This window comes from Jaculus jaculus, chromosome 5 (assembly GCF_020740685.1).
Source record: "Jaculus jaculus isolate mJacJac1 chromosome 5, mJacJac1.mat.Y.cur, whole genome shotgun sequence".
In the NCBI taxonomy this organism is placed as follows: Eukaryota; Metazoa; Chordata; class Mammalia; order Rodentia; family Dipodidae; genus Jaculus; species Jaculus jaculus.
In genome coordinates this window covers 84,691,807-84,716,524 of record NC_059106.1, presented here as the reverse complement: position 1 = coordinate 84,716,524, position 24,718 = coordinate 84,691,807, and the positions used below count along the sequence as shown (strand labels likewise).

Sequence of the window (24,718 nt, the reverse complement as noted above, 5' to 3'; positions counted from 1 at the left end):
GATTCCCTCAGTCCCCATTCAAAATAGAAGTCCAGCTATTTAGAATCCTCCCCCTAAGTAGCAAAAGAGAAACCACATTTTATTTTGATTCAGTTCCTATTTTAATACATTCATTGCATCCTTCGTCGTGAGTTAGTGGGTATTTATTGAGCCCCTTCAGGGTACAGCATAGTTCTTTGGTGGAAGCTATTGAGTTTGAAATATTAATCACATTATTAAACCAAAACCAAATCCCTGAGTAGCTGAAAGTGCTGTTCAAGTTGTAAGGATGTAGTTCCTGTAGACTGTATTTTGTGACAATGGGCTTTTACTTTATAATATATGTTCCCTCTTGGACAGGAACAAAAGTTCAGTTAAGTAACTGAGGTGTTATATTTTACCAAAATGAAGTCTTGAAGTGGTCCTTGATCATCAGCTGTTTTCCTGTTCAGCTGTTGAAGGATTGTGTGGTAATCACTGCATCTTTTGGGTAATTTAAGATTTTGGGTCTTGTAGCTGCCAAGAGTAGGGTAAAGAATAATACATGCCTTTCCCTCTTTGGCACTAGTTTAAATTGAGCAGGGAAAGAAGGGATATTATTACCTCCCAAATCTCAACTCCATCCAAGGTACTTTTATAGTTCCTCCACTCCTGTAAACTGACAGAGTATCTTAATATTATCAGCCATAGTTTGTGAGGAAGTTTACACTCTACAACGTCTGTTTCTGTTGTTTGTTACTCATTTTCTTCCAGATTTCTCTGTTGACTTCTGCAGTAAGCCACCTCAAAGCCAACGTTAAGTCAGCTGCAGACTTAATTAGCCTACCAACCACTATAGAGGGACTTCAGAAGGTAAGTGCTATGTATGGGTACTAAGATTAGTCTACTGCTGGAATTCTAGCTTCTTAGAAACAAGTTTTCTTTTAGAGCATGGCATTTGAAATCAATTGCTCCAAGAGAGCAGTAATAAAGTATATCATTGTGTTCTGAAGAGTTCAGAACAGTTTTTAGCTGGGCCTTTTTATTTGCAAAGGGTTACTTTAACTGTGGCTTTTTATTTGTGTCTGCTCTGCTGGGACTGTTGTTAGCATATATGGGTTTACTTTTCAGTTTGTCACTTGCAGTAGCTTCATGAAAGCAAACCAGTGGTACATGAGTTGCTGTGAATCTCTGCTGCTTCACGTATCTGAGAGAGACTTGGATTTACTTATTTGTTCTTGAGGTGACCTAAGGCCTGTTACAATAAAGTCTTAGATCCCCCTCCCAAACAAGGATGATCCCCCTAAAAAGGATGATTGCCCCCCCTAAAATGGGTGATCTAATGAAAATGAAACAATTAAAAATTTAAGGAATAGGGCTGGAGAGATGGCTTAATGGCTAAGGTGCTTGCCTGCAGAGCCAAAGGACCTAGGTTCAATTCCCCAGGAGCTATATAAGCCAGATGCACAAGGTGGCACATGCGTCTGGAGTTTATTTGAAGTGGCTGGACTACAAATAAACTGGCCCTGACATGCCCATTCTCTTTCTCTTCTCTCTTCCCCCCCCCAAAAAAAAATAAAAATAATTAAAAAAAAATTAAGGAACAGCTGTTGCCAATGATGAGAGCAAAAAAAGAGTCTATTCAAACACTGGTTGGGAGTAAAACTGGAAAAAAATCAATTTGGAAAGTATTTCCTAAAGGTGTATGCATATGTCCTCAAAGCACTTCATTCATACATGTTCCATAGACTCCAGGGCAAACAGTAGTTCAGAATAGTTCAGAATTTCTGGTTATTTGAGCCCTAGTCTTCAGGCCTAGCAGCAGACAAGTAGAAACAACATGGATGACACTGTGTCCAGAGCTAGATGGGGAGTACAGAGCGGGGTGGAAGAGGGAAAAAAAGGTATCTCAGTGAACACCAGCAACAGGAAATAGAAGAAAGGATTTCATAAGAGACCCCCAACAGTGAATTTTAAATCTTAAGCTTCTTGACTGCTTTTGTATGTGATGTTTGATCTGATTACATGTCAGACTCTATAAACATCTAAATGTTACACAACAGATGAGAAATTCAGCAACATTGGTGTGTGCTCAGTCCCTGTAGTTTTCTGCTTATTCAATATGGGCTTTTGCTTTCAACATTTAAATTACAAAAAGTTGGGACTACCTTGATGAGGCTGTTTTTTTTTTTGCCATTGTTCCCAAAGGTCAAGTGGGGGAAAGGTAGACCTTTTGTAGCCTTTAGTATAGAACTAACTCTGACAGTCTTGCATTAGGAAAGGAGACTAACTTGTTCTTGGATTCATTAATCCTATAAACATTGGTGGAGTATACCAGCTACTTTACAGTTGGTGGGAATGTTAGTTTCATTCCAGGATTTACATGGTTCTTTCAGCTGCTTCCAAAAAAAAATCCTCCCTAAACAAGAGCTTACTGTATCTTCTTGCATCATGATAGTCACATACCAGCCAGTGGATTCTCTAACAGTATGTGTCTTTGAATGCCTATAGCTTATGCAACAACAGAGCTCACATAGCATACCAGTTTAGAAACCAACCCTGAATGTGGTCGCTTTGCAAATTCTTGCACTCGTAATTCTAGGCACTGCTTTTATTGCAAATCACTCAGTTTTGAAGTGGTAAGTCATCCCAAATACCTAGCTTTAATTTATGTTATCTGTTTTTTTAATGTTAAAATATATTTTTCTTATTTTCTTGGATTCTTGTATCAGTGTAATGATGAAAGATTACTTTGGTTAAAAATACTAATTCAAGGCCTGAGAGATGGCTTAGAAGTTAAGGTACTTGCCTGCAAAGCCTAAGCACTTAACGTTCGAATCTCCAGGTCCCATATAAGCCAAACGCATAGTGATACAAGCACACAATGTCGCACATGCACACAAGGGGGCGCATGCATCTGGAGTTCGTTTGCAGCAGGCTGAAGGTCCTGGTGTGCCCATTCTCTCTCTCTCTCTCTCTCAAAATAAAAATAATTCAAAAAAATACTGATGTCAGCTGGGCATGGTGGTGCACACCTTTAATCCTATCACTCAGGAGGCAGAGGTACAAGGATTGCTGTGAGTTCAAGGCCATCCTGAGACAACATAGTGAGTTCCAGGTCAGCCTAGGCTAGAGTGAGATCCTACCTCAAAAAACCCCTAAAACCAAACCAAAAAAAATGCTAATGTCAGGTTGGAGAGATGGCTTAGTGGTTAAGACACTTGCCTGCAATGCCAGAGGACCCAGGTTCAATTCCCCAGGACCCTCATAAGTCAGATATACAAGGTGGCAAATGCATCCGGAATTTGTTTGCAGCAGCTGGAGGCTTTGGTGCATCCATTCTCTATATATCTGCCTCTCTCCCATACCAAATTAATTAAAATTAAAAATTTTAAAAATACTAAGCCGGGTGTGGTGATGCATGCCTTTAATCCCAGCACTAGGGAGGCAGAGGTAGGAGGATCGCCATGAGTTCGAGGCCATCCTGAGACTACATAGTGAATTCCAGGTTAGCCTGGGCCAGAATGAGACCCTACCTAAGGGAAAAAAAAAAAAATACTAATGTTGGCATGAAGAGATAGCTTAGCAGTTAAGGCACTTGCCTGCAAAGCCTAGCAGCCTGAGTTTGATTCCCCAGTTTCCACATGAAACCAGATGTACAAAGCAGTGCATACATCTAGAATTCATTTGCAGTGGACAGAGGCCCTGATGCTCCTATTCTGACTCTCCCTTTCTCTCTCGCCCTCTCCCTCACACTCACTCTCTCTGTGTGTGTGTGTGTGTGTGTGTGTGTGTGTGTGTCTTGTCTCTCTTTTTTCTATCTCTCTGTGCTTGCAAATAAATAAATTAGAGACTTATTAGAGAGAGCAAGAGAGAGAATGGTCATTCCAGGGCCTCCAGCCCCTGCAAACGAACTCCAGACGCATGTGCCACCTTACGTATCTGGCTTTATATTGGTACTAGGAAATTGAACCTGACTCCTTTGGCTTTGCCAGCAAGTGCCTTAACCACTAAGCCATCTCTCCAGCCCTAAAAATATTTTTTTAAATACTAATGTCTTACTAAAAATTGTTAATGTGTCTTCATATAGGGCCAGAACACACCAAATAGTAACACTCTTCTTGATGTTCCCTTAGGACAGGGCTTTTTAAAAAGATGACTTCTCACTGGGCGTGGTAGTACACGCCTTTAATCATAGCAGGCAGAGGTAAGAGGATTGCCGTGAGTTCAAGGCCACTCTTAGACTACATAAGTGAATTCTAGGTCTGCTTGGGCTTCAGTGAGACTCTACCTCAAAAAAATAAAATTAGATGATTTCTGAATTATGTCCCCAGTACATTGGGTTCCTTAGGCCTAACAAAAGTAAAGCAACTCTACTCAGTTACTGACAGGATTCTGCAGTAAAAGACACACTGGCAGATAGAATGTTTCCTTAACTCTATAATGCTGGATTTCCTACAGTCAAAAATCATTTTCACAGTCGGCTTTGCTCAAAAGTCAGCACTTGATGCTCCTGACCCATTGGCAGTTGGCTGTAGCAGAGTTTACACAAGCAGTTTTGGAGGGACCAAACATTGCCTGTGAATTCCAGATTTTATAAACTAATATAGGAACAATGTACCTTTCCTTAGGAAAAGTCTTTCAAGGCCGGGTGTGGTGGCACACACCTTTAATCCCAACACTTGGGAGGCAGAGGTAGGAAGATTACTGTGAGTTCAAGGCCACCCTGAGACTACATAGTGAATTCCAGGTCAACCTGAGGTAGAGTGAGACTCTACCTCAAAAAAAAAAAAAAAAAAAAAAAAGTCTCACATTTAGAAACTAAATTGTGAGAAACTGCACGTATATAGACTACATGTTTTTTATTGTTTCCATATACATTACATGGAATTGTAATTTGAAGATACTGAAATAATTTAAAACACTGATCTGTTGGTGTTTAGTAGAAGTTGTAATCACAGTATGCCACTGTGTTTCCATTAGAGTGTAAAAGTTTGACAAGACTGACAGTGCTAGCATTGGTAAGCGTGTGGAGTAGTGGCAACTCTTCACTGCCAGCAGGACTATAAAATGATATAACCATCTTAGAAGATAGGGGTTTTAAAAGTTAAGCATACACCACATATGCTCAGCTACTCATCTCTATATTATGATGAGGAGGCATCTGATGAAAGAAAATGAAGGCACAAGTCCACGTAAAGACAGGTGCATGAATGTCAGTAGCAGCTTTTTAAAAAAAAATATTTTATTTATTTACTTGCAAGCAGAGAGAGACAAAGGGACGGAGAATGGGTGTGCCAGGGCCTCCAGCCATTGCAGACAACTTCAGATTCATGCACTTTGTGCATCTGGCTTTACGTTGGTACTAGAGAATCAAATCCAGGTTGTGGGGCTGGAGAGATGGCCTAGTAGTTAAGTTGCTTGCCTGCAAACCCTAAGGACCCAGGTTTGATTTCCCAGTGCCCATGTGGGCCAGGTGCACAGGATGGCACATGCATCTGGGATTCGTTTGCAGTGGCTGGAGGTCCTGGCATGCCCATTCTCTCCCTCTCTTCCCCCTCCCCCCCCCCCTCTTCCTCTCTCTCTTAAATAAATAAGTAAGTAAGTATCCAGGTTGTTAGGCCTTGCAGGCAAGCACCTGAACCACTGAACCATCTTTTCCATCCTCAATAGTGGCTTGATTTGTAATAGTCAAATACTGAAAACAACCTAAATATCTGTTAACATGTAAGTAAACAATTGATACAGCCATACAATAGAATGTAACAGTCACAGGAATAATTTCAGTTGTGCTTAGTGAAAGAAGACATACTTTAAAAGAAAGAAAAGAACATGCTCACTGCCTCCATTTACGTAAAGTTCTAAAAAGTGTAAACTGATACTTAGTGAGAAAAAGTGGATTAGTGGTTGCCTGGAGACAGGGGGGAGAAATTACAGAGAGGCATGAAGAAATTTTTTTCTTTCTTCCCGTGTGTGTGTGTGTGTGTGTGTGTGTGTTGTTTGTTTGGGGTTTTTTTTTGAGGTATGGTCTCGCCCTAGCCCAGGCTGACCTGGAATTCACTATGTAGTCTCTGGGTGGCCTCAAATTCACAGCAATCCTCCTACCTCTACTTCCCAAGTAGGAATTCAAGGTGTGTGTCACCACGCCTGGAAATAAATTTCTATTAATGATGAATATTTATTATTTGAATTGTGTGGTTAATAGTTTCACAGGTTTATTTGTGGCAAATAATCAAATTATACATTTGCAATATATACAATTTATTTCATGTCAATTATATCTTAATAAAGGGAAAAAAGGGAAGAAATTGATGTTCCTACCTATTTCTATTCAGAGTGTAGCTTCCATTGGAAATACTTTAAACAGTGTCCATCTTGCTGTGGAGGCAATACAGAAAACTGTGGATGAACACAAGAAAACCTTGGAGTTGCTGCAGAGTGACAGGGTAAGGCAGTCTCAAATGTTGCTGAAAGGCAGCATGTTCCTGCTCATCCTTTTTCTTTTTCTTTTTTAATTAATTTTATACTCAGTGAATACAGTCAAAGTTGGTACCTTTGTTAGCCTCCTCCCTGTCCTCTCCCCTCCACAGGGACCCCCCTTGTTGGGGTATATGAGTCATGTGTTGTGGGGGTTAGCCATCAGTTGTGGGTAGGAGGAAATGTCTCTGTGTATCATGAGCCAACATGTGGCTCTGACATTCTTTCCACCCCCTCTTCCGCAAATTTCCCTGAGCCATGTTGGGTTCATTTTGGGTCTGCATCAGTGATGAGGTGTTGGGAGCCTCTGTGTCTCTGGATATCTGGTTTGGTAGGAGTTGTTTATTTTCTGTGTCTATCTCCACCATTGTGCTGGTACCAGGTTCACCAAGAAAACAGCACTCTTGCTTGTTTCCCCAATTATTCTTAGTTTTAGATGGGGCCCTTTTGAGGTATGATGGGTGGCTCTTTCCTTAGGATCTGTGTGTATCTGAAAAAGAGAAGCAGATTCTCCAGTGGAGAGTAAAGTTAGCATCAGATAAATGGGATAACTATTATTCTTTAGAGAGAATTTAATAGGTGTAGGCCCTCTTTTAGCCCACGATAGGTGGGAGCTTGATAATGGAGGGCGGGCTCATTTTTTAATATGGTTCTGACTAGTTTCCCAGCTGCAGCTATGGGTTCTGTTCCACTGAGCAGATCAGTTAGCCAAATCAAGAGCAGTTGGTTTCCCACCATGGCTGTGTGCCGCTATTGCACTTGTGTGAGCATCACATCAGGTTGTTTGCTGCTAAGTAGGTTAGACCCTGAGCTTCTTGGACAGATATTTTTCATTTTCCCCCAGCTGCTCATGTAGCACTAGATGCGCTGTCTGGGGACTGACTCTCTTCCAGCTTCCAGCCATGTCACTCCATGTTATGTGCCAACAGCATATGGTGTCTTCAGCAGTAGGGTCTTAACCACTAACGTTTGGTGGGTCATCAAGTACTCTGACAGAAATCTGTCTTCTTTTGGGAAAACTTGTAGGTCTCTCATCAAAAGCTCATTGTGGATGATAGCCACCTGCTGGTACTGGGAGTTACAGGTCAGCGCCCAAGAAGAGAGGGAAGAAAAAGATAAGTATTATAAAAGAGATAGAGAGATGAGAAGAAGGAGAAAGAGAGAGAGAGAGAGAAATAGAAACAGGAGATTAGGTCAGTCTTTATCGTACCCTCTCCAGGGCCTTGTGATTCAGGTGTTAGTTACCTCTAAGGGCCTGGTGAAGGTTCAACCATTTGGTCTGTCTTTTTAGGATGTAGAATTATATGGTACCATTGCTGTTTGGGTTCAGTTTTGTGTCCCTCACTCCTTCCTTACCCTCTCCTCCCTCCCCACCCACCCCATTGTCCGGGCCTTGAGGTGCTTGCTAGGTGTGTCGGTATCTTGGGTAGATTCAGATTAGGCTGCTCACTTTTCTGTGTACGGTCATGACACCAACTTTTCACTGAGCTAAGCAGACTCCAGTATGCCTGCTGCAAAGATCTACTAAGCAATATATATATATATATTGGTTGTTCTGTAGTCTGTTATTAAACAGTTAGGGACAGTGGAACTAAAAGCTTGTCTTTTGCAAACAGGATGCTGAAGGAGATAGTGACAAAACAGTTCCTGAGGATAAAATGAGTAGCGTGTAAAATAGAAGGAAAGTGGAAAATTGTCTCACCTCAAAACAAGTTATTATTTCTCACTGTTCTGAGCATCAGGAATTTGGGCAGGGCTCTTTAACTTCAAAGTTCTGAGAGACTTTTGGGAAGGACGGGCTGCAGGGGAAAAGACTATCAATGTTGTTCTGGCTGTAGCCAGGTATCCGTGGAATGCAGCCATATATGTGATCTCAGACTACACCCTATTGAACAGAGCCAGCAGCAGCAGCTGGGCACAGTAAACCCACTGAAGAGTGAGAAATAATAAATTGTGTTGTAAGCCACAAAGTCTAGGGATGATTTGTACATCAGTAGCCAAGATGGGAGCAAAGCCAAGCCCTGCCAGTCCCAGAAAGTGTTTTCAAATGTCTGTGGTCTCCTAATGCTGCTGTTGATGGAAGCTGTCCATAGCCATCCAGGTGTGTTCATTGCCTAATGATAATCAGCTCCCTAAGAATTTATGAAGGGTTACAAAAAAATATCGGCCAGTCCTTGCTGTTTTACTGGAGACACAAGGTATATGTCCATGAAATCAGGTCTAGCCAAGGTACACAGACATTCCCTAGCCTACCTACTAATTTCTAGATCGGACTCAGATGTGCTTTGGAGTTCAAAATGTAAACTTGGCAAGAAAACCTGAGCTTTAGCAGAAAGATCTAGAAGGAGGGTTTCTTCAGGAACCCATTCACTATTGTTTAGTACAGCTCACCCAGAGGAAAAATTTTAATCTGAGTTACAAACACCTGGTTTCTAGTTCCAGTCTGCCCCCAGGGAACACATAAAAGTAGCTCTGCAACTAGCAGTTCTTTTGTCTTGAGCATTTTCTCAAGTAATTAACAATGTTCTAAGGTACCTTTCCTAACTGAAAAGTCACTGCTTTCTAAAGCCTCCTCTTTTTGGTTTTTCGAGGTAGGGTCTCACTCTAGCCCAGGCTGACCTGGAATTCACTATGGAGTCTCAGGGTGGCCTTGAACTCACCTCTGCCTCCCGAGTGCTGGGATTGAAGGCATGCACCACCATGCCCAGCTTCCTTTTGTTTTTTAATGTTGCCTGTAGTTTCTTTTAAAAGCAAGGTTGATAAGTGTCTGGTATTTCAGATTTCAAAGAAAGCAATGTTATTTTGCCAGTTATGTTCTATTGTAATTAAATCTGCCTCTTAAACTTCCATGACTATCAATAGTAATCTTCCCATTAGCACATATTTACTGTCATGTTATGGGCTGTGAAGGAGTGAGCCTTGTAGTTTTTCTCATGAAGGGAAGAAAATATATATAAGCATACTGTATTTCTGTCTTGTCAAAAAGAGACTAGAGCAGTGGGGGGATGGGAAAGGAAGAGTAATAATCATGTGTAGATCTTGGTATGTTCAGTTAGAGAAAACATCCTTATAGACATGATGAATGGTTATGCAGTGCTTCTGCTTTTTCTCTGGAAGTATAGGTAAATGGCTGGGAGGGAGTTAAATCCATTAAGAGACTAAGAAGCAGACTAGGAGAATCTCAGGTTCCTGGGGTAATCTGGGAGCTAGTGTCATATGTTTCCAGCTGGGCATCCCCAAGAAGTCCATGATACTCTCAGGGCCTAGGAGAAAACTGGTCTTACTATGGGTTTTTGTTTTTATTTAAGGAATATTTGGATACAGGCTGGAGTGAGGGGGACTAGGATGTTCCAGGACCATCCTAGATGTTTAAATAGGCTCAGTAGTTATTTATTGCCTATACTATACTAAATTTGTGTTAACATTTCCTAAAGGAGATCAATGGCAGCAACCAGATCATTCCGTCACCTTCAGCTACAGAACTTGACAATAAAACCCACAGTGACAATTTGAAACAGGTACGTTTTGGAAGCATGGTGTGTTGTGGAGGCAGTCCATGGAGTATGGGCATAGCGTCAGCGGGTGCCTCATATATCTGTTCACAGCCTGAAAGCTGAGCAGAAATGCATGTGTCTTGGTATCTGGAACTCTGCTTTCTCCAGTACATGTTATCATTGAAGTAAATTCCTTTTTATATCTTGAGTGAGAGAATGACCAGATATAGTACATACAGCAGTCTGGACTAGTCAGAGATGGATGGACAACAGATTAATCCAGAGTGATAGCTATTTTGAGCCACAGTAAATTCTAAGAATGTTAGGAAGCATTTGTTTGAAAATTGCTGTTTTCTAAAGTCTAAAGATGAAAGGTAGGAGATAAGGGAAAAAAGAGGATATTGAGTTTAGAATCACATTAAGGAGCCTGGCGTTGTGGTTCACACCTTTAGTCCCAGCACTCGGGAGCCAGAGGTAGGAGGATGGCCGTGAGTTCAAGGCCACCCTGAGACTATATAGTGAATTCCAGGTCAGCCTGGGCTACAGTGAGACCCTACCTTGGAAAAGAAAAGAAGAATCACATTAAGGAGAATAAAGGAAATCTTCGCTAAGAATTTCTGTCCAGAGTTTAATGCCTTTTAAAACCTATAACCATCATTCCTTTGTAAGTAGCAATCAGTACTAGAGAATGTCAATAACAATAATTGAATCTTGTACTAAATAATGCACTACTTGCTATGGTTTTGTTGCATGAGCCAATTCAGTAATTGGTATTGTTCCTGAGTTAGTTTTGTTCTGACAAATTAAGTTAATGGGACTTTCTACTAATAACTCAGCAGGTTTTCCTGCCAGCAAGTGAAGTAAACATTGGGAAATCAATCCCCAAATTCCACTTTGTGGGACTGGAGTGAAGTTTGGAAGTCATCTTCTCTCTTTCTCTGCTGTCTAGCTAAGGTCAACAATCAAGAAGAAACAAATTGGGAACAATTTAGAGTGAGAAGGACAAAGCAGAGACATGCAGTTGATGGTCACAGCCAAGAAAGGGAGTTTACTTCAGTAACTTGACATAATAATGGTTGTTCTATGCCACTGGCCTGCTTGTCTGGTAGCAGTCTTTACGTGGATTCCTCAAGTTGATTTATTTCTACTCTAGGATATCCTGTACCTTCACAACTCTTTAGAGGAGGTAAACAATACCATAGTGGGATACCAGAGACAGAATGATCTTAAGCTGGAGGGGATGAATGAAACACTCGGGAATCTTACGCAAAGAGTCAGCGTGATAGAAAGCAATGTGCTTGCGTTGAACAAGGTTGACAAGTCAGCAAACCTAACCTCCAGCATGGTAAGCCTTTTCTCCTCTTTTGTGACATGTTCTATATTACAGTGTTTGTCTGTACATAGATGATATTCTACCACCTTATAAGAACGCTCTTCAGGCATATTTAAGAGGCCACCCATTTGTTCTGTACTTAATTCATGTCTCCTTTAGTCCTTATATGAACTCTGTGAAATGATTGACACAGGTTGAGTCCATGTATTGGAGTTGTTGGCAAAGGATAACAAGTCTCTTATTATGTTGCCAGTAACCTATTGGTAGGGCAGACTGGACATGTATTTCCAAAGGAGGTCTTAGGTTTGGTTTGGTTTGGTTTTGTTATGTTTTGTTTGTTTTTAAGGTGTTAGAAGTAGTAGCACTGACAGTTAACAAAAATCTTTGGCCATTTCTTTAAGCCTAAACTTGGATTTCAGATTTATCTGCTTCTACCTACATATTAAGGAGACCCCTTTGCATATAACATGATGAAAAAAATTGAAAACATATCAGGTCAGACCAACTCAGTTTCCAAGGTCAATACAGCCAATCCCTCATTTTATATCTAAGTGAACTAAGTGATTTGCTGAATCACTGATGCTGGCTGTCCCTGAAGTTACTGGTCTTAGTTCTCTCATGAGTAGAATATGGCACATTGCTGTTTTGTTTTGTTCTAGCTTGGTTTTTTTTGTTATCATTATCATTGTTGTTTTTCTTCGAGTTAGGGTTTCACTCTAGCCAAGGCCGACCTGGAATTCACTATGTGGTCTCAGGGTGACCCCAAGCTCCTGGTGATCCTCCTACCTCTGCCTCCCAAGTGCAGAGATTAAAGCCTTGTGCCACCACACCCAGCTTGTTATTTATTTATTTATTTTTGTTTTCCCTGAGGTAGGGTTTCGTTGTAGCTCAGGCTGACCTAGAATTCACTATATCATCTCAGGGTGGCCTCAAACTCACGGTGATCCTCCTATGTCTGCCTCCTGAGTAGTGTTATTTCATAACAGCAAAGTATATGTAAAAGTGGAAAACCTTCCTTTATACAGGAAATTAAACTATAAATTCAAGTAACCACTAAAGCTGGAAGCAAGCCCCCATGTACAATTGAGCTCTGGTCACATGGCAAGTAATGTTTGGATTGGCTGGGCCACAGTATAACCTTGGCAATCTGCCTGAATGTGGCTTTGAAGGGTGGAGTGGAAAGACCTGTCCTCCTCTGCCTGACCCTCCCCTACCTTCTTGTAAGGGTGTGTAATTTACCACAAAACTGTGAAGATTAAAGGAGCCCTACTTTTTTAATGCCCTTTTGAACTCAGCTAAGCTAAATAGGGACTAGGAACTTTGGAAGATTTGATGAGTAGCTTTCAAGGCTTACTATAAAAACTTACACTCCTGAGCCCCTTGCTGTCCTTGCCCTCCCCTTTTTTATCTAGCAAAGAAAATTGGTAATAGTATCCATCTGTCCTACTGTTTCTTCCATCAGCATGTGAGTAAAAATTCTATTCCTTTTATGCTTCAAAGTTTTCAAGTTTTTAACTGAAACAACCAGAACCCAGGTTCCACCTTCTCTCTGGCTGTCTTCCCTCTATTCCCATTCTCCTTTGTTTTTTTTTTTTTTCTCCTTAAAAAAATTGAGGTGTTTTTAATAAACATGAACAATTTGAGGTTTATTTGTTTACCTGATTGTTTTTGAACAGGATTTCATTTATCCCAGGCGGCTTAGAACTGGTTATGTTTTAAAGTTTCTTTATTTTATGAGAGACAGAGAGAGGGAGAAAGAGAGAGAGAAAGAATGAAAGGGAGAATGGGCATGCCAGCACCTCTAGCCACTGCACATGAACTCCAGACACATGTACTACCATGTGCATCTAATGGCTTACATGGGTCCCGGAGAATCGAACCTGGGTCCCTTGGCTTCACAGGCAAGTACTTTAACTGCTAATCCATCTCTCCAGCCCTAGAACTAGTTATGTAACCAAAGATGACTTGGAACTTCTGATCCTCTTGCCTGCACACCTCCAGTGCTAGGATTATAACCATGTAACGACACATCCAGTTTTTTTTTTTTTTACTTTTTTTACTAACAACTTTCATAATTGTAAACAATATCCCATGGTAATTCTCTCCCTCACCCCACTTTCCCCATTGAAATGCCACTCCCTATCCTATCCCCTCCCCCTCTCAATCAGTCTCTCTTTTTATTTTGATGTCATGATCTTTTCCTCCTATTATGATGGTCTTGTGTAGGTAGTGTCAGGCACTGTGAGAGGTCATGGATCTCCAGGCCATTTTGTGTCTGGAGGAACACGTTGTAAGGAGTCAACCCTTCCTTTGGCTCTTATATTCTTCCTGACACCTCTTCCACAATGGACCCTGGTGAGCCTTGGAAGGTGTGATAGAGATATTTCAATGTGAGCACTCCTCTGTCACTTCTCAGCACCATGGTGCCTTCTGAGTCATCCCAAGGTCACTGCCATCTGAAAAGAGAAGCTTCTGTAACCAAAAGGGAGAGTAGCATTAATATATGGATATGAACATTAAGAGAAGTGCTTACTGAGCACTTTGGTGAGCATAGTATATACATTTAGCCAGACACCAGCAGACGTTACCCCCATAGGGCTCATGACTACCCCTGTTGTAGGTTTGCAGTATCAGGGATATATTCCTCCCATGGTGTGGGCCTTCAGTTAAATTAGAGAGCAGTTGGTTTCCTTCATAACAGACATGCCACTGTTGTACCCATTGGCTCATTTGGCTTGGCTGGCCTAATTTAAGGCTTGTAGTGTTGAGTATCTTCACTGGTGATTTCTTCACATATTGTTGAGTATCTTCACTGGTGATTTTTCTCTCTCCCATTGAACTGCATGCAGCATGTCTTTTTCCAGCTTTCTGTCAGCTGGTGTCCATGGAGAAGGTTTTTAGCTCAGCTTCAGCAGGGTTTCTCAGTGACCTTGCAGCCCAAGTATGTGGAGTCTTCAGCAACAGGGTCTTACCATCTATTCCTGGTAGGAAACCAAGGGCCTAAGCAATGGCCTATAATATTTTGGAGGCATCAGGGACCTCCATGGCCAACAACTCACTGGAAGGTATCTCATCCTTGGTGCTGAAAATTTTCTAGTAATAATCTATGGCTCCTGAGTGTCCCATTGTCCAAAAAAAGTAGATTTCCAAATGACTTATTTATATCTTCTTAGATCGTGATTAGTCCTCCCTCCACCTTTCTTTTAATCAATATCTTCCCCTGACCTCCCTTAGGCTTTTTCACCCCCATTAATCTCTTCTTCTACTTACATATATACAATACCATCCTATTAAGTCCTCCCCCCACACACCTCCGTCCCTTCCTTTCTATTCCCTTTATATATCCTTTCTATCTTACTGGACTGTGCTACTGAGTTTTCTTCCTACTCACATGGAAGTCCAATCATTTGTAGCTAGGATCCACATATGAGAAAGAACATATGATATTTGGCTTTCTGGGCCTGGGCTACCTCACTAAGTATACTTTCCAGATCCATCCATTGTCCTGCAAATTTCATAACTTCATTTTTCTTTGCCACTGAGTAGAACTGCATTGTGTAAATGTGCCACATCTTCATTATCCACTCATCAGTTGAGGGACATCTAGGCTGGTTCCATTTCCTAGCTATTGTGAATAGAGCAACCATAAACATGGTTGAGCAAGTATCTCTAAGGTAGTGAGACAAATCCCTAGGATATATGCCTAGAAGTGGTATAGCTGGGTTATATGGTAGATCTATTTTTAGGTATCGCAGGAACCTCCACACTGATTTCCGCAATGGCTGGACCAGATTGCATTCCCACCAGTAATGTAGAAGGATTCCTCTTTTCCACATCCTCGCGAGAATTTATGGTCATTTGTTTTCATGATGGCAGCCAATCTGACAGGAGTGAGATGGAATCTCAACATAGTTTTAATCTGCATTTCCCTGATGACTAGGGATGTAGAACTTTTTTTAGATGTTTATATGCCTTCTGCACTTCTTCTTTTGAGAACTCTCTATATAGTTTTATAGCCCATTTTTTAATGGAGTTGTTTGATTTATTATCTAATTTTTTGAATTCTTTGTATGTCCTAGATATTAACCCTTTACCAGATGTAAAGCTGGCAAAGATTTTCTCCCATTCTATAGGTTGCCTCTTTGCTCTCTTCACAGTGTCCTTTGCCATACAGAAGCTTTGTAATTTCATGAGATCCTAGTGGTTGATCTATGGTTTTATTTCGTGAGCAATTAGAGTTGTCAGAAAGTCTTTGCCAAGACCAATATGTTGAAGGGTTTCCCCTACTTTTTCCTCTTGCAGTTTCAGAATTTCAGATCTTATATTAAGGTCTTTGATCTATTTGGGCTTAATTCTTGTGCATGGAGAGAGGTAAGGTTTTATTTTATCCTTCTACAGATACATATCCAGTTTTCCCAATACCTTTTGCTGAAGAGGCTGTTTTTTTCCTCCAATGAGTATTTTTGGCATTTTTGTCAAATATTAGGTGGCTATAGCTACCTGGACTTACATGTGGATCCTCTATTCTGTTTCATTGATCAACATGTCTGTTTTTGTGCCATTATCATGCTGTTTTTGTTACTATGGCTCTGTAGTATAGGTTAAATCAGATATGGTGATACTACCAACCTTACTTTTGTCACTCAAAATTGTTTTAGATATTTGAGGGGTTTTTTGTGCTTCCGAATTAATTTTTGGATTGTTTATTCTATTTCCATGAAGAATGCCATTGGAATTTTGATGGAGAGTGCATTAAATGTGTAGATTGCTTTCAGTAAGATTGCCATTTTGACAATATTGATTCTATCCAAGAACAAGGAGATGTCTTTCCAATTCCTAGTGTCTTCTGTAATTTCTCACTGAGTGTTTTGAAATTTTCATTGTAGAGATCCTTCACTTCCTTGGTTAGGTTTATTCCAAGTTGTTGTTATTTTATGCAACTGTGAATGGGAGTGATTGATTTCATCCTCTGTGTGTTTGTTGTTAGCATATAGGAATGCTACTGGTTTCTGTGTGTTTACTTTGTATCCTGCTACATGGCTATAGGCATTTATCAGCTCTAACAGTTTTCTGGTAAAGTCTTTAGGGTCTTTTATGTATAGAATCATATCAGCTGCAAATAATGATAACTTGACCTCTTCCTTTCCAATTTGTATCCCTTTTATGTGTGTCTCTTGCCTTATTGCTTTGGCTAAGATTTCCAGTACTATATTAAATAAAAGTGGAGACAGTGGGCACCCTTGTCTTGTTCCTGAATTTAGTGGAAAAGCTCCATTTAGTATTATGTTGGCTGTAGGTTTGTCATAAATAGCCTTTATTATATTGAGTTATTATTCCCAGTCACTGTAAAACTTTTATCATGAAGGGATGTTGGAGTTTGTCAAATACTTTTCCTGCATCTAATCAGATAATCATGTGATTTTTGTCCTCCAGTCCATTTATATAATGTATTACATTTATCGATTTGTGTATGTTGAACCATCATTCTGGGTGAATGATCTTTCTGTTATATTCTTGTATTCTGTTTACCAATATTTTGATAAGAATTTTTTCACCTATGATCATGAGGGAGATTGGTCTGTAATTTTCTTTTTTGTTCCATCTTTGTCTGGTTTTTGGTATCGAGGTGATGCTGGCTTCATAGAAGGAGTTTGGTAGGATTCTTTCTTTTCCAATTTTATGAAAAAGTTTAAGAGACATTACTGTTAGTTGTTCTATGAAGGTCTGGTAAAATTCACCAGTGAATCTATCTGGGCCTAGACTTTTTTTAATTGGGAGATTTTTGATAATTGCTTGGCTCTCCATACTTGTTACAGGTCTATTTAAGTGGTTAATCTCATCTTGATTTAATTTAGGTAGGTCATTATAAATCAAGGAAATCATCCATTTCTTTCAGATTTTCAAACTTAGTGGAGTATATGTTCTTATAGTGAGTCCCTATGATTTTTTTAATTTTTCTGGTATCTGTTGTGATGGTGCCTTTTTCATCTGTAATTTTATTAATTTTGTCTCTTCTCTCGTTCTTTTTTTTTTAATCTTTTTATTTTATTTATTTGAGACCTACAGAGAGAGAGAGAGAGAGAGGCAGAGAAAGAGAGAGAGAAAAAGAGAATGGGTGCACCAGGGCTTCCAGCCACTGCAAACGAACTCCAGATGTGTATGCCCCCTTGTGCATCTGGCTAACGTGGGTCCTGGGGAATGGAGCCTCGAACCAGCATCCTTAGGCTTCACAGGCAAGCGCTTAACTGCTAAGCCATCTCTCCAGCCCTCTTCTCTTGTTCTTTTGGTCAGATTTGCTAAGGGTTTATCAATCTTGTTTATCTTTTCAAAGAACCAATTTGTTTCACTGATTCTTTGGATTTTTTGTTTGTTTGTTTGTTTGTTTCTACTTCATTAATTTCTGCCCTAATCTTTATTATTTCTTCCCATCTACTGATTTTTCAGTTTGCCTTATTCTTTTTCCAAGGTTTTTTTTTTAATTTTTTTTTTAATTTTTTTTATTTGAGAGCGACAAACACAGAGAGAAAGACAGATAGAGGGAGAGAGAGAGAATGGGCGCGCCAGGGCTTCCAGCCTCTGCAAACGAACTCCAGATGTGTGCGCCCCCTTGTGATCTGGCTAACGTGGGACCTGGGGAACCGAGCCTCAAACTGGGGTCCTTAGGCTTCACAGGCAAGCGCTTAACCGCTAAGCCATCTCTCCAGCCCTTTTCCAAGGATTTAAGGTGAAGCATTAAGTTATTTACTTGCAACCTTTCTAATTTCTTAATATAGGTACTTAAAGCTATAAATTTACCTCTTAGGACTGTCTTCATTGTGTTCCAAAGGTTTTGGTGTATTGTGTTCTCATTATCATTTGACTCTGAATTTTTTGATTTCCTTCTTGATTTCTTCATCACTTAGTAGTGTATTGTTTCTTTTCCATGATTTTGTGTATGCGTTATAGCTTTTCTTGCTATTGATTTGTAGCTTGATCTTGTTGTGATCAGATAGAGTACAACGAATTATTTCAGTTTTCCTGTATTTGTTAGGATTTGCTTTGTGTCCTAATATATGGTCTATTTTAAACAGTGTTCCATGTGCTGCTGAAAAGAATGTGTATTCTGTAGCATTTGGATGAAATGTTCTGTAGATATCTGTTAGGTCCATTTGTTCTATGACCTCATTTAATCCAGATGCATCTCTTTTTATTTTTTGCTGGGATGACCTGTCAATTGATGAGAGTGGGGTGTTGAAGTCACCCACTACCACTGTGTTTGGTGTTGTCTGTGACCTTAGTTCTAATAGCGTTTGTTTGATGAAGCTGGGAGCCCCCATGTTAGGTGCATATATGTTTAGGATTGTAATGTCCTCCTGTTGGAGTGTGCCCTTAATCAATATAAAGTGACCTTCCTTATCTTTCCTAACTAATGTTGGACTGAAGTCTACCTTGTCAGATATTAGGATAGGAATGCCTGCTTGTTTTCTAGACCCATTTGCTTGAAACACCGTTTTCCAACCTTTCACCCTAAGATAGTGTCCATCCTTTGTAGAAAGGTGAGTTTCTTAGAAGCAACAAATTGAAGGATCCTGCTATTTAGCCCAGTCTGCATACCTGAGTCTTTTGGTTGGGGCATTGAGGCCGTTGATATTGAGAGATATTTTTGAAAGGTGTGTATTTATTTTTACCATTTTTCTTATTTTATAGTTTTTCCTTTGCTCTCTTGTATTAATTAGTATGTGAGTATGGTTTGTTTTTTCCAGGTTCCGTATATGTGTATATTTCTGTCTCTTCAACATGGAGGGTCCTGTCACATATTTTCTGTATTGCTGGTTTTGTCTTCAATTATTCCTTTAGCCTGCATTTGTTGTGGAATGTCCTTATTTCTCTGTCTATTTGAATGGATAGCTTTGCAGGATAAAGTAACCTTGGTTGATAGTTGGTATCTTTCAGAATTTGGAATACATCATTTCAAGCCCTTCTGGATATTAAAGATTGTGTTGAGTAATCTGCTGTAATCCTGATGGGCTTGGCTTTGTATGTGACTTGATTTTTCTCTCTATCTACTTTCAATAAATTTTCTTTGGTTTGTATGTTTGGTAGTTTAATTATAATATGGCAAGGAAAGGTTCTTTCCAGGTTTTGTCTTTTTGGTGTTCTAAAGACTTCCTGTATCTGCATTGACATGTATTTCCTGAGTTGGGGGAAGTTTTCTTCTATGATTTTGTTGAAAACACCTACTGTGTAGGGGAGGAGAGGCTGTGGATGGTGGCTGACGTTCTCCTGTTGGTCCTCGCAATCCTCTTCCTCACAAACTGCTCCCTTGGTCCCTGCTGTCTTCCCTTCACATTTCTTGAGTTTGTGAGTAGGGAGCCAGTGTGAGTGGAGAATCTCCTCTCCTGGTTCTTGTGGCTCAGGCTGAGCCTTGGGGCTATTGCCCCACGGACCTGGCTCCGCTGCTGCTGGAGCCGCTTCTGCCTGCTTCTGTGGGCTCTAGATGCTCTGAATGTCTCATACTTCTCTGCTGCAGTTGATAATTTCTTATATACCTCACTTTTTAGTAGAAGAGTGTATTTTACTGGTTTTTTGGGGGGGTGCTTTTTCTCACCTAGGCTGCTTTGGCTTAGTTCCTACGCTGCCATCTTAACCAGAAGTCCCACACCCAGTTTTTATGCTAAACACGGGCCTTTGTACATTCTAGACATTCTTTTTTTTATCTTTTTTTAAAAAAATTGTTTTAAGGGCGGGAGGGATGGCTTAGCAATTAAGGCATTTGCCTACAAAGCCAAAGAACCCAGGTTCGATTCCCCAGAACCCACATTAGCCAGATGTACAAGGGGGTGCATGCATCTGGAGTTCATTTGCAGTGGCTGGAGGCCCTGGTGTGCTCATTCTCTCACTCTCACTCTCTCTCCCTCTTCCTCTGTCAAATAAATAAATAATTTATTTTACTTGTTTGAGAGAGAAAAAACAAGGCAGAGAGAGAAAAAAAGAAAAAGTAAAGAAGGGGTGTGCCAGGACCTTTAGCCTCTGCAAAGGAACTCCAGATGCATGCACCACCTTGTGGATCTGGATTACATGGGTCCTGGGAAATCAAACTTGGGTCCTTTGGCTTTGCAAGCAAGTTCCTTAACCACTGAACCATCTCTCCAGCCCATCTCATTCTTATTAACTCTGAGCTACAACTCCAGCCCCTTGACTAGTGTGTTTAAGAAGTACTAGATTGGGCTGGAGAGATGGCTTAGCGGTTAAGCGCTTGCCTGTGAAGCCTAAGGACCCCGGTTCGAGGCTCGGTTCCCCAGGTCCCACGTTAGCCAGATGCACAAGGGGGCGCACGCGTCTGGAGTTCGTTTGCAGAGGCTGGAAGCCCTGGCGCGCCCATTCTCTCTCTCTCCCTCTATCTGTCTTTCTCTCTGTGTCTGTCGCTCTCAAATAAATAAATAAATAAGTAAAAATTAAAAAAAAAGAAGTACTAGATTATGTTCAAGTTTTAATCTTTAATCTCTTTCTCTGTTTTCTGTGCCCTATAAAATGAGTGGTAGAGCTGCCACTCTGAAAAGAGAGTATTTGGAGCAAATAACCAACAGAACTGATACTGTAAAAGCTCATAGCATATTGCTAAATCACAGGAAGCTTCCTGTGAAGTACAAACAAACAGATGAGCATCTCTTGTGATCTGCTGCTTTTCAAAAGAAGCACTTTGCTCTCACATCCTGAAATTCCAAGACAAAGCAATTAGTCAATTAGTGAAGATTTAAATACTGTATCAACCACTTTGTTAGAAGCTGTGACAGACACATCACCCTTACTCAAAGCCTGTTATCCAGCAAAGGATTAACACAAAACTAAACAGAGGGATGGAGAGATGTTTTAGCGGTCAATGCACTTGCCTGTGAAGCCTAAGGACTCATGTTCCACTCTCCAAGTCCCACATAAGCCAGATACACAGTGACACAAGGCCGCACATGTGCACAAGAGAGCACACATATCTGGAGTTTGGTTGTAGTGGCTGGAGGCCCTGCCACACCAATTCATCCCCCACCTTCTCTCTCACATCAAAAGGGGGGTGCTGGGCTGTAGAGATGGCTTAGCGGTTAAGTGCTTGCCTGTGAAGCCTAAGGACCCCGGTTCGAGGCTCAGTTCCCCAGGTCCCACGTTAGCCAGATGCACAAGGAGGTGCACGCGTCTGGAGTTCGTTTGCAGAGGCTGGAAGCCCTGGCGCGCCCATTCTCTCTCTCTCTCTATCTGTCTTTCTCTCTGTGTCTATCACTCTCAAATAAATAAATAAATAATTTTTTAAAAAGGGGGGGCTGCTGAGGAGATAGTTTAGTGGTTAAGGCACTTGCCTGCAAAGCCAATGAACCCAGGTTCAATTCCCCAGGACCCATGTAACCCAGATGCACAAAGTGGCACATGCATCTGGAGTTTGTTTGCAGTAGCTAGAGACCTTAGCATGCTGTTCATTCCCTCCCTTCTCCCCTCCCTCCTTCTTTCTCTATATGTAGATAGGTAGATTTAATTAAATATAGAAATTCATTAATAATAATTAATTAATAAAAAATTTTAGAAAAAGGCAATCTGAGTCAGGCATTGTGGCACACGCCTTTAATCCCAGCACTTGGGAGGAAAAGGTAGGAGGGTCACCATGTGTTCAAGGCCACCCTGAGACAACATAATAAATTCCAGGTCAGCCTGAGCTAGAGTAAGACCCTACCTCGAAAAAACAAAAATAATAATAATAATAATAATAAAATTTAAAAGGCAGTCTATTGGGCTTACTTAAAAAAACTGAACAGATAATTATCACAAGTCTAATAAGTGCTACAGAGAAAAAGCTAGTCTTTAAGTTAAGGCAGCTAAATATTCTAACAGTGGGGGTCAGGCATAGACAATCAGAAAATGGTATCCAACATAAAAATCATATCCTGTGTTTAGAATGCAATCTCAGCATTTTCTTAGTCCATTTAAGTCTATCCCAGTTTCCTTCACCTTACACTTTTGATTTTTTTTTTTTTACAACCTCTAACACAATCTAATTCTTTGTAGATAATCTATCCTGGTCATAATCCCTTCCCTCCACTATCTTTTTCCTCCTCTCCCCCATCCACCCACCACTGAACTCCTTTCCAAGTAGTCCCTTTACTGTTTTGATGTCAACTTTTTGCCCTCCTCCACCCATGAAATGTTCATGGGCCCAGCATTATGCAAGTCTTGGGCAGGTAATGACAGCTGCTATGAGGTATGACTGTGCTGGCCACTTTGGGTCTGAAGGACAGCATTTCAAAACACTGCTCCCCATCTTTTGGCTATTGCATTATATCCAACACCTCTTCTGCAATGTTCCCTGAGCCTTGGAGTGTGTGATAGAGATGTCTTGCTTAGTGCTGATCATTCAATTATCCCTTCTTTTTAACACTTTGATGAGTTTTGAGTCTTTCTAGTAGTAAGCACCATCTGAAAAAAAGAAACTTCTCTAAGCAAAAGTGAGAGAACTAATATATAGGCATAAACAAAAATATTTAGAGAGCAATTTGGTGAACATAATATATCCTTTTAGCCAAGCAACCATAGTAGCTTCCCCCCAGGGATTATGACCTTCCTAGCCATAGGCTTTTAACTAGGTTTTCAGAATCAGGCATGAATTCCTTCCCATGGAGCAGGCCTCAAATCTAATCAGAGAGCAGTTGGTTTCCCCCATAACAGACAGGTAGTAGGCATATCTTGCCTGGTTGCCCATTTGTGTAGCTAGGTCCACTGCTGATTAAGACTGTCAATGACTTTTCTTCCCCAACAGCCTGATAACACTTTCCAGCACTGTAATAGCTGGTCAGCAGGCAGGAAGCTTCAACTCAGTTCTAGCTTGAGTTCTCAGTATCCTGACACTGAAGCATGTGTTATCTTCAGCAATAGGGTTTTGCCATCTAGTTTTGGTATGCAACCAAAAGACTTGGCATTTGTTTGTATTATTTTAGGGACTTCAGGGGTCTCCCTGATGAATATCTCACTGTAAGGTATCCAACCCCTGGCTCTGGGATTTTTCTGTATCCTATGGCTTCTGGGTACAGTATTATCCACCCACACAGGGTGCTCCTGCCAAAACACACACACACACACACACACACACACACACACACACACACACACACACACATATATGATTTTGTTTTTTTGAGGTGGGGTCTAACTAGCCTAGGCTGACCTGGAATTCACTGTGTAGTCTCAAGTTGCCCTTGAATTCACAGAGATCCTCCTACCTCTGCCTCCCAAGTGCTGGGATTAAAGGTGTGCTCCACCATGCCCAGCATAAAATTATGTTTTTTCAATTAGCTAACAAAAACATAGGTTTTCATGTGGTTTATTCTAGCACCTTTAGTTTTGATTAACCTTCTCCATAGTCCCTTCTCTCCTCCATTTTCTTCCTATGACCCTACCTACCCCTAGTATCCTGTCCATGTTGTTTTGGTATGTTAGAAAAGAGTTGCATTGTGGGTAGAGTGTTGTTGTATATTATAACTCCTGGGCTAAGGTAAAGGAAAAGCCTCTGAGATGCACATTGTGTTGAGAAGTTCAGAGGATATAAGGTTGGAACTTGGACTAGAACCATACATAGTACAGGCAGCTTTTGATGTAGTGCTTTCTATATTTTTTTCATCCTCAGTAATTTTTTACTTTCTGGATAAAGACATGCATATTTAATGTTTTAATGCATTATAAGGTGAGATTTTATTGAGTTTGCTAATTCTATGCTTTTTTTTTTTTAAGACTGAGAGAGCAACAAGAAAAAGTTAGAGGTCAGATTTAAATGATGAACCAAAAAAAAAGTAATAAGTGGTTACTGTTAGAAAGTAGTAATGAAGCTGAGAATGGTGGCACACACCTTTAATCCCAGCCCTTAGCGACAGAGGTAGGAGGATTGTCATGAGTTCAAGGCCAGCTGGGGGACTACATAATGAATTCCAGATTAGCCTGGGCTAGCGTGAAACCCTACCTTGAGAGAGAGAGAGAGAGAAGGAGAGAGAGAGGGAGGAGGGAGGAGGGAGGAGGGAGGGAGGGAGGGAGGGAGGGAGGGAAGGGGGGAAGGAAGGAAGGAAGATAGATTTCAGCAATGATTCACATTTTAACAATAAAATCATAATACAATACTAATGCAGGATTTTAAGTCTTCCCCAGTGGTCCCCCAGAACTTATGAACCCTAAGTTTTCGGTTCTTTCCTACCATTAACAAAAAATTGATAAAGATGGACTCAAGAAGGATAAATTATGAATTAAATTTATTTAGGGGGGAATCACACTTTGTAGAGTTTATTTAAGGAGGATTGGGATTTAAGAGAAACCAAGGCTTTTAAAGAGAAAATTAGAGTGAAACTGCTGGCATGTGGAAAGTAGGATCTGCTGGGAGTTTTATAGGGAGACTTAGGAGGAACCCACATGACATCTGCCATGTGTTTTTAGAGAAGTTAAGAGGGCATATGGTGGT

The 24,718-nt window shown here is 40.6% G+C and overlaps 1 protein-coding gene across 1 annotated transcript in view; it reads left to right on the top strand.

The window, feature by feature from the left end:
• The window catches only part of Efcab14 (EF-hand calcium binding domain 14), a 56,319-nt gene that overhangs the window by 23,054 nt on the left and 8,547 nt on the right, over nt 1-24,718 (top strand). The window contains exons 4-7 of the mRNA XM_045149511.1: nt 733-831; nt 6,294-6,404; nt 9,870-9,953; nt 11,083-11,274. Of these exons, the coding sequence (XP_045005446.1) occupies nt 733-831; nt 6,294-6,404; nt 9,870-9,953; nt 11,083-11,274 (486 nt within the window). The remainder of the gene's footprint in view (nt 1-732; nt 832-6,293; nt 6,405-9,869; nt 9,954-11,082; nt 11,275-24,718) is intronic.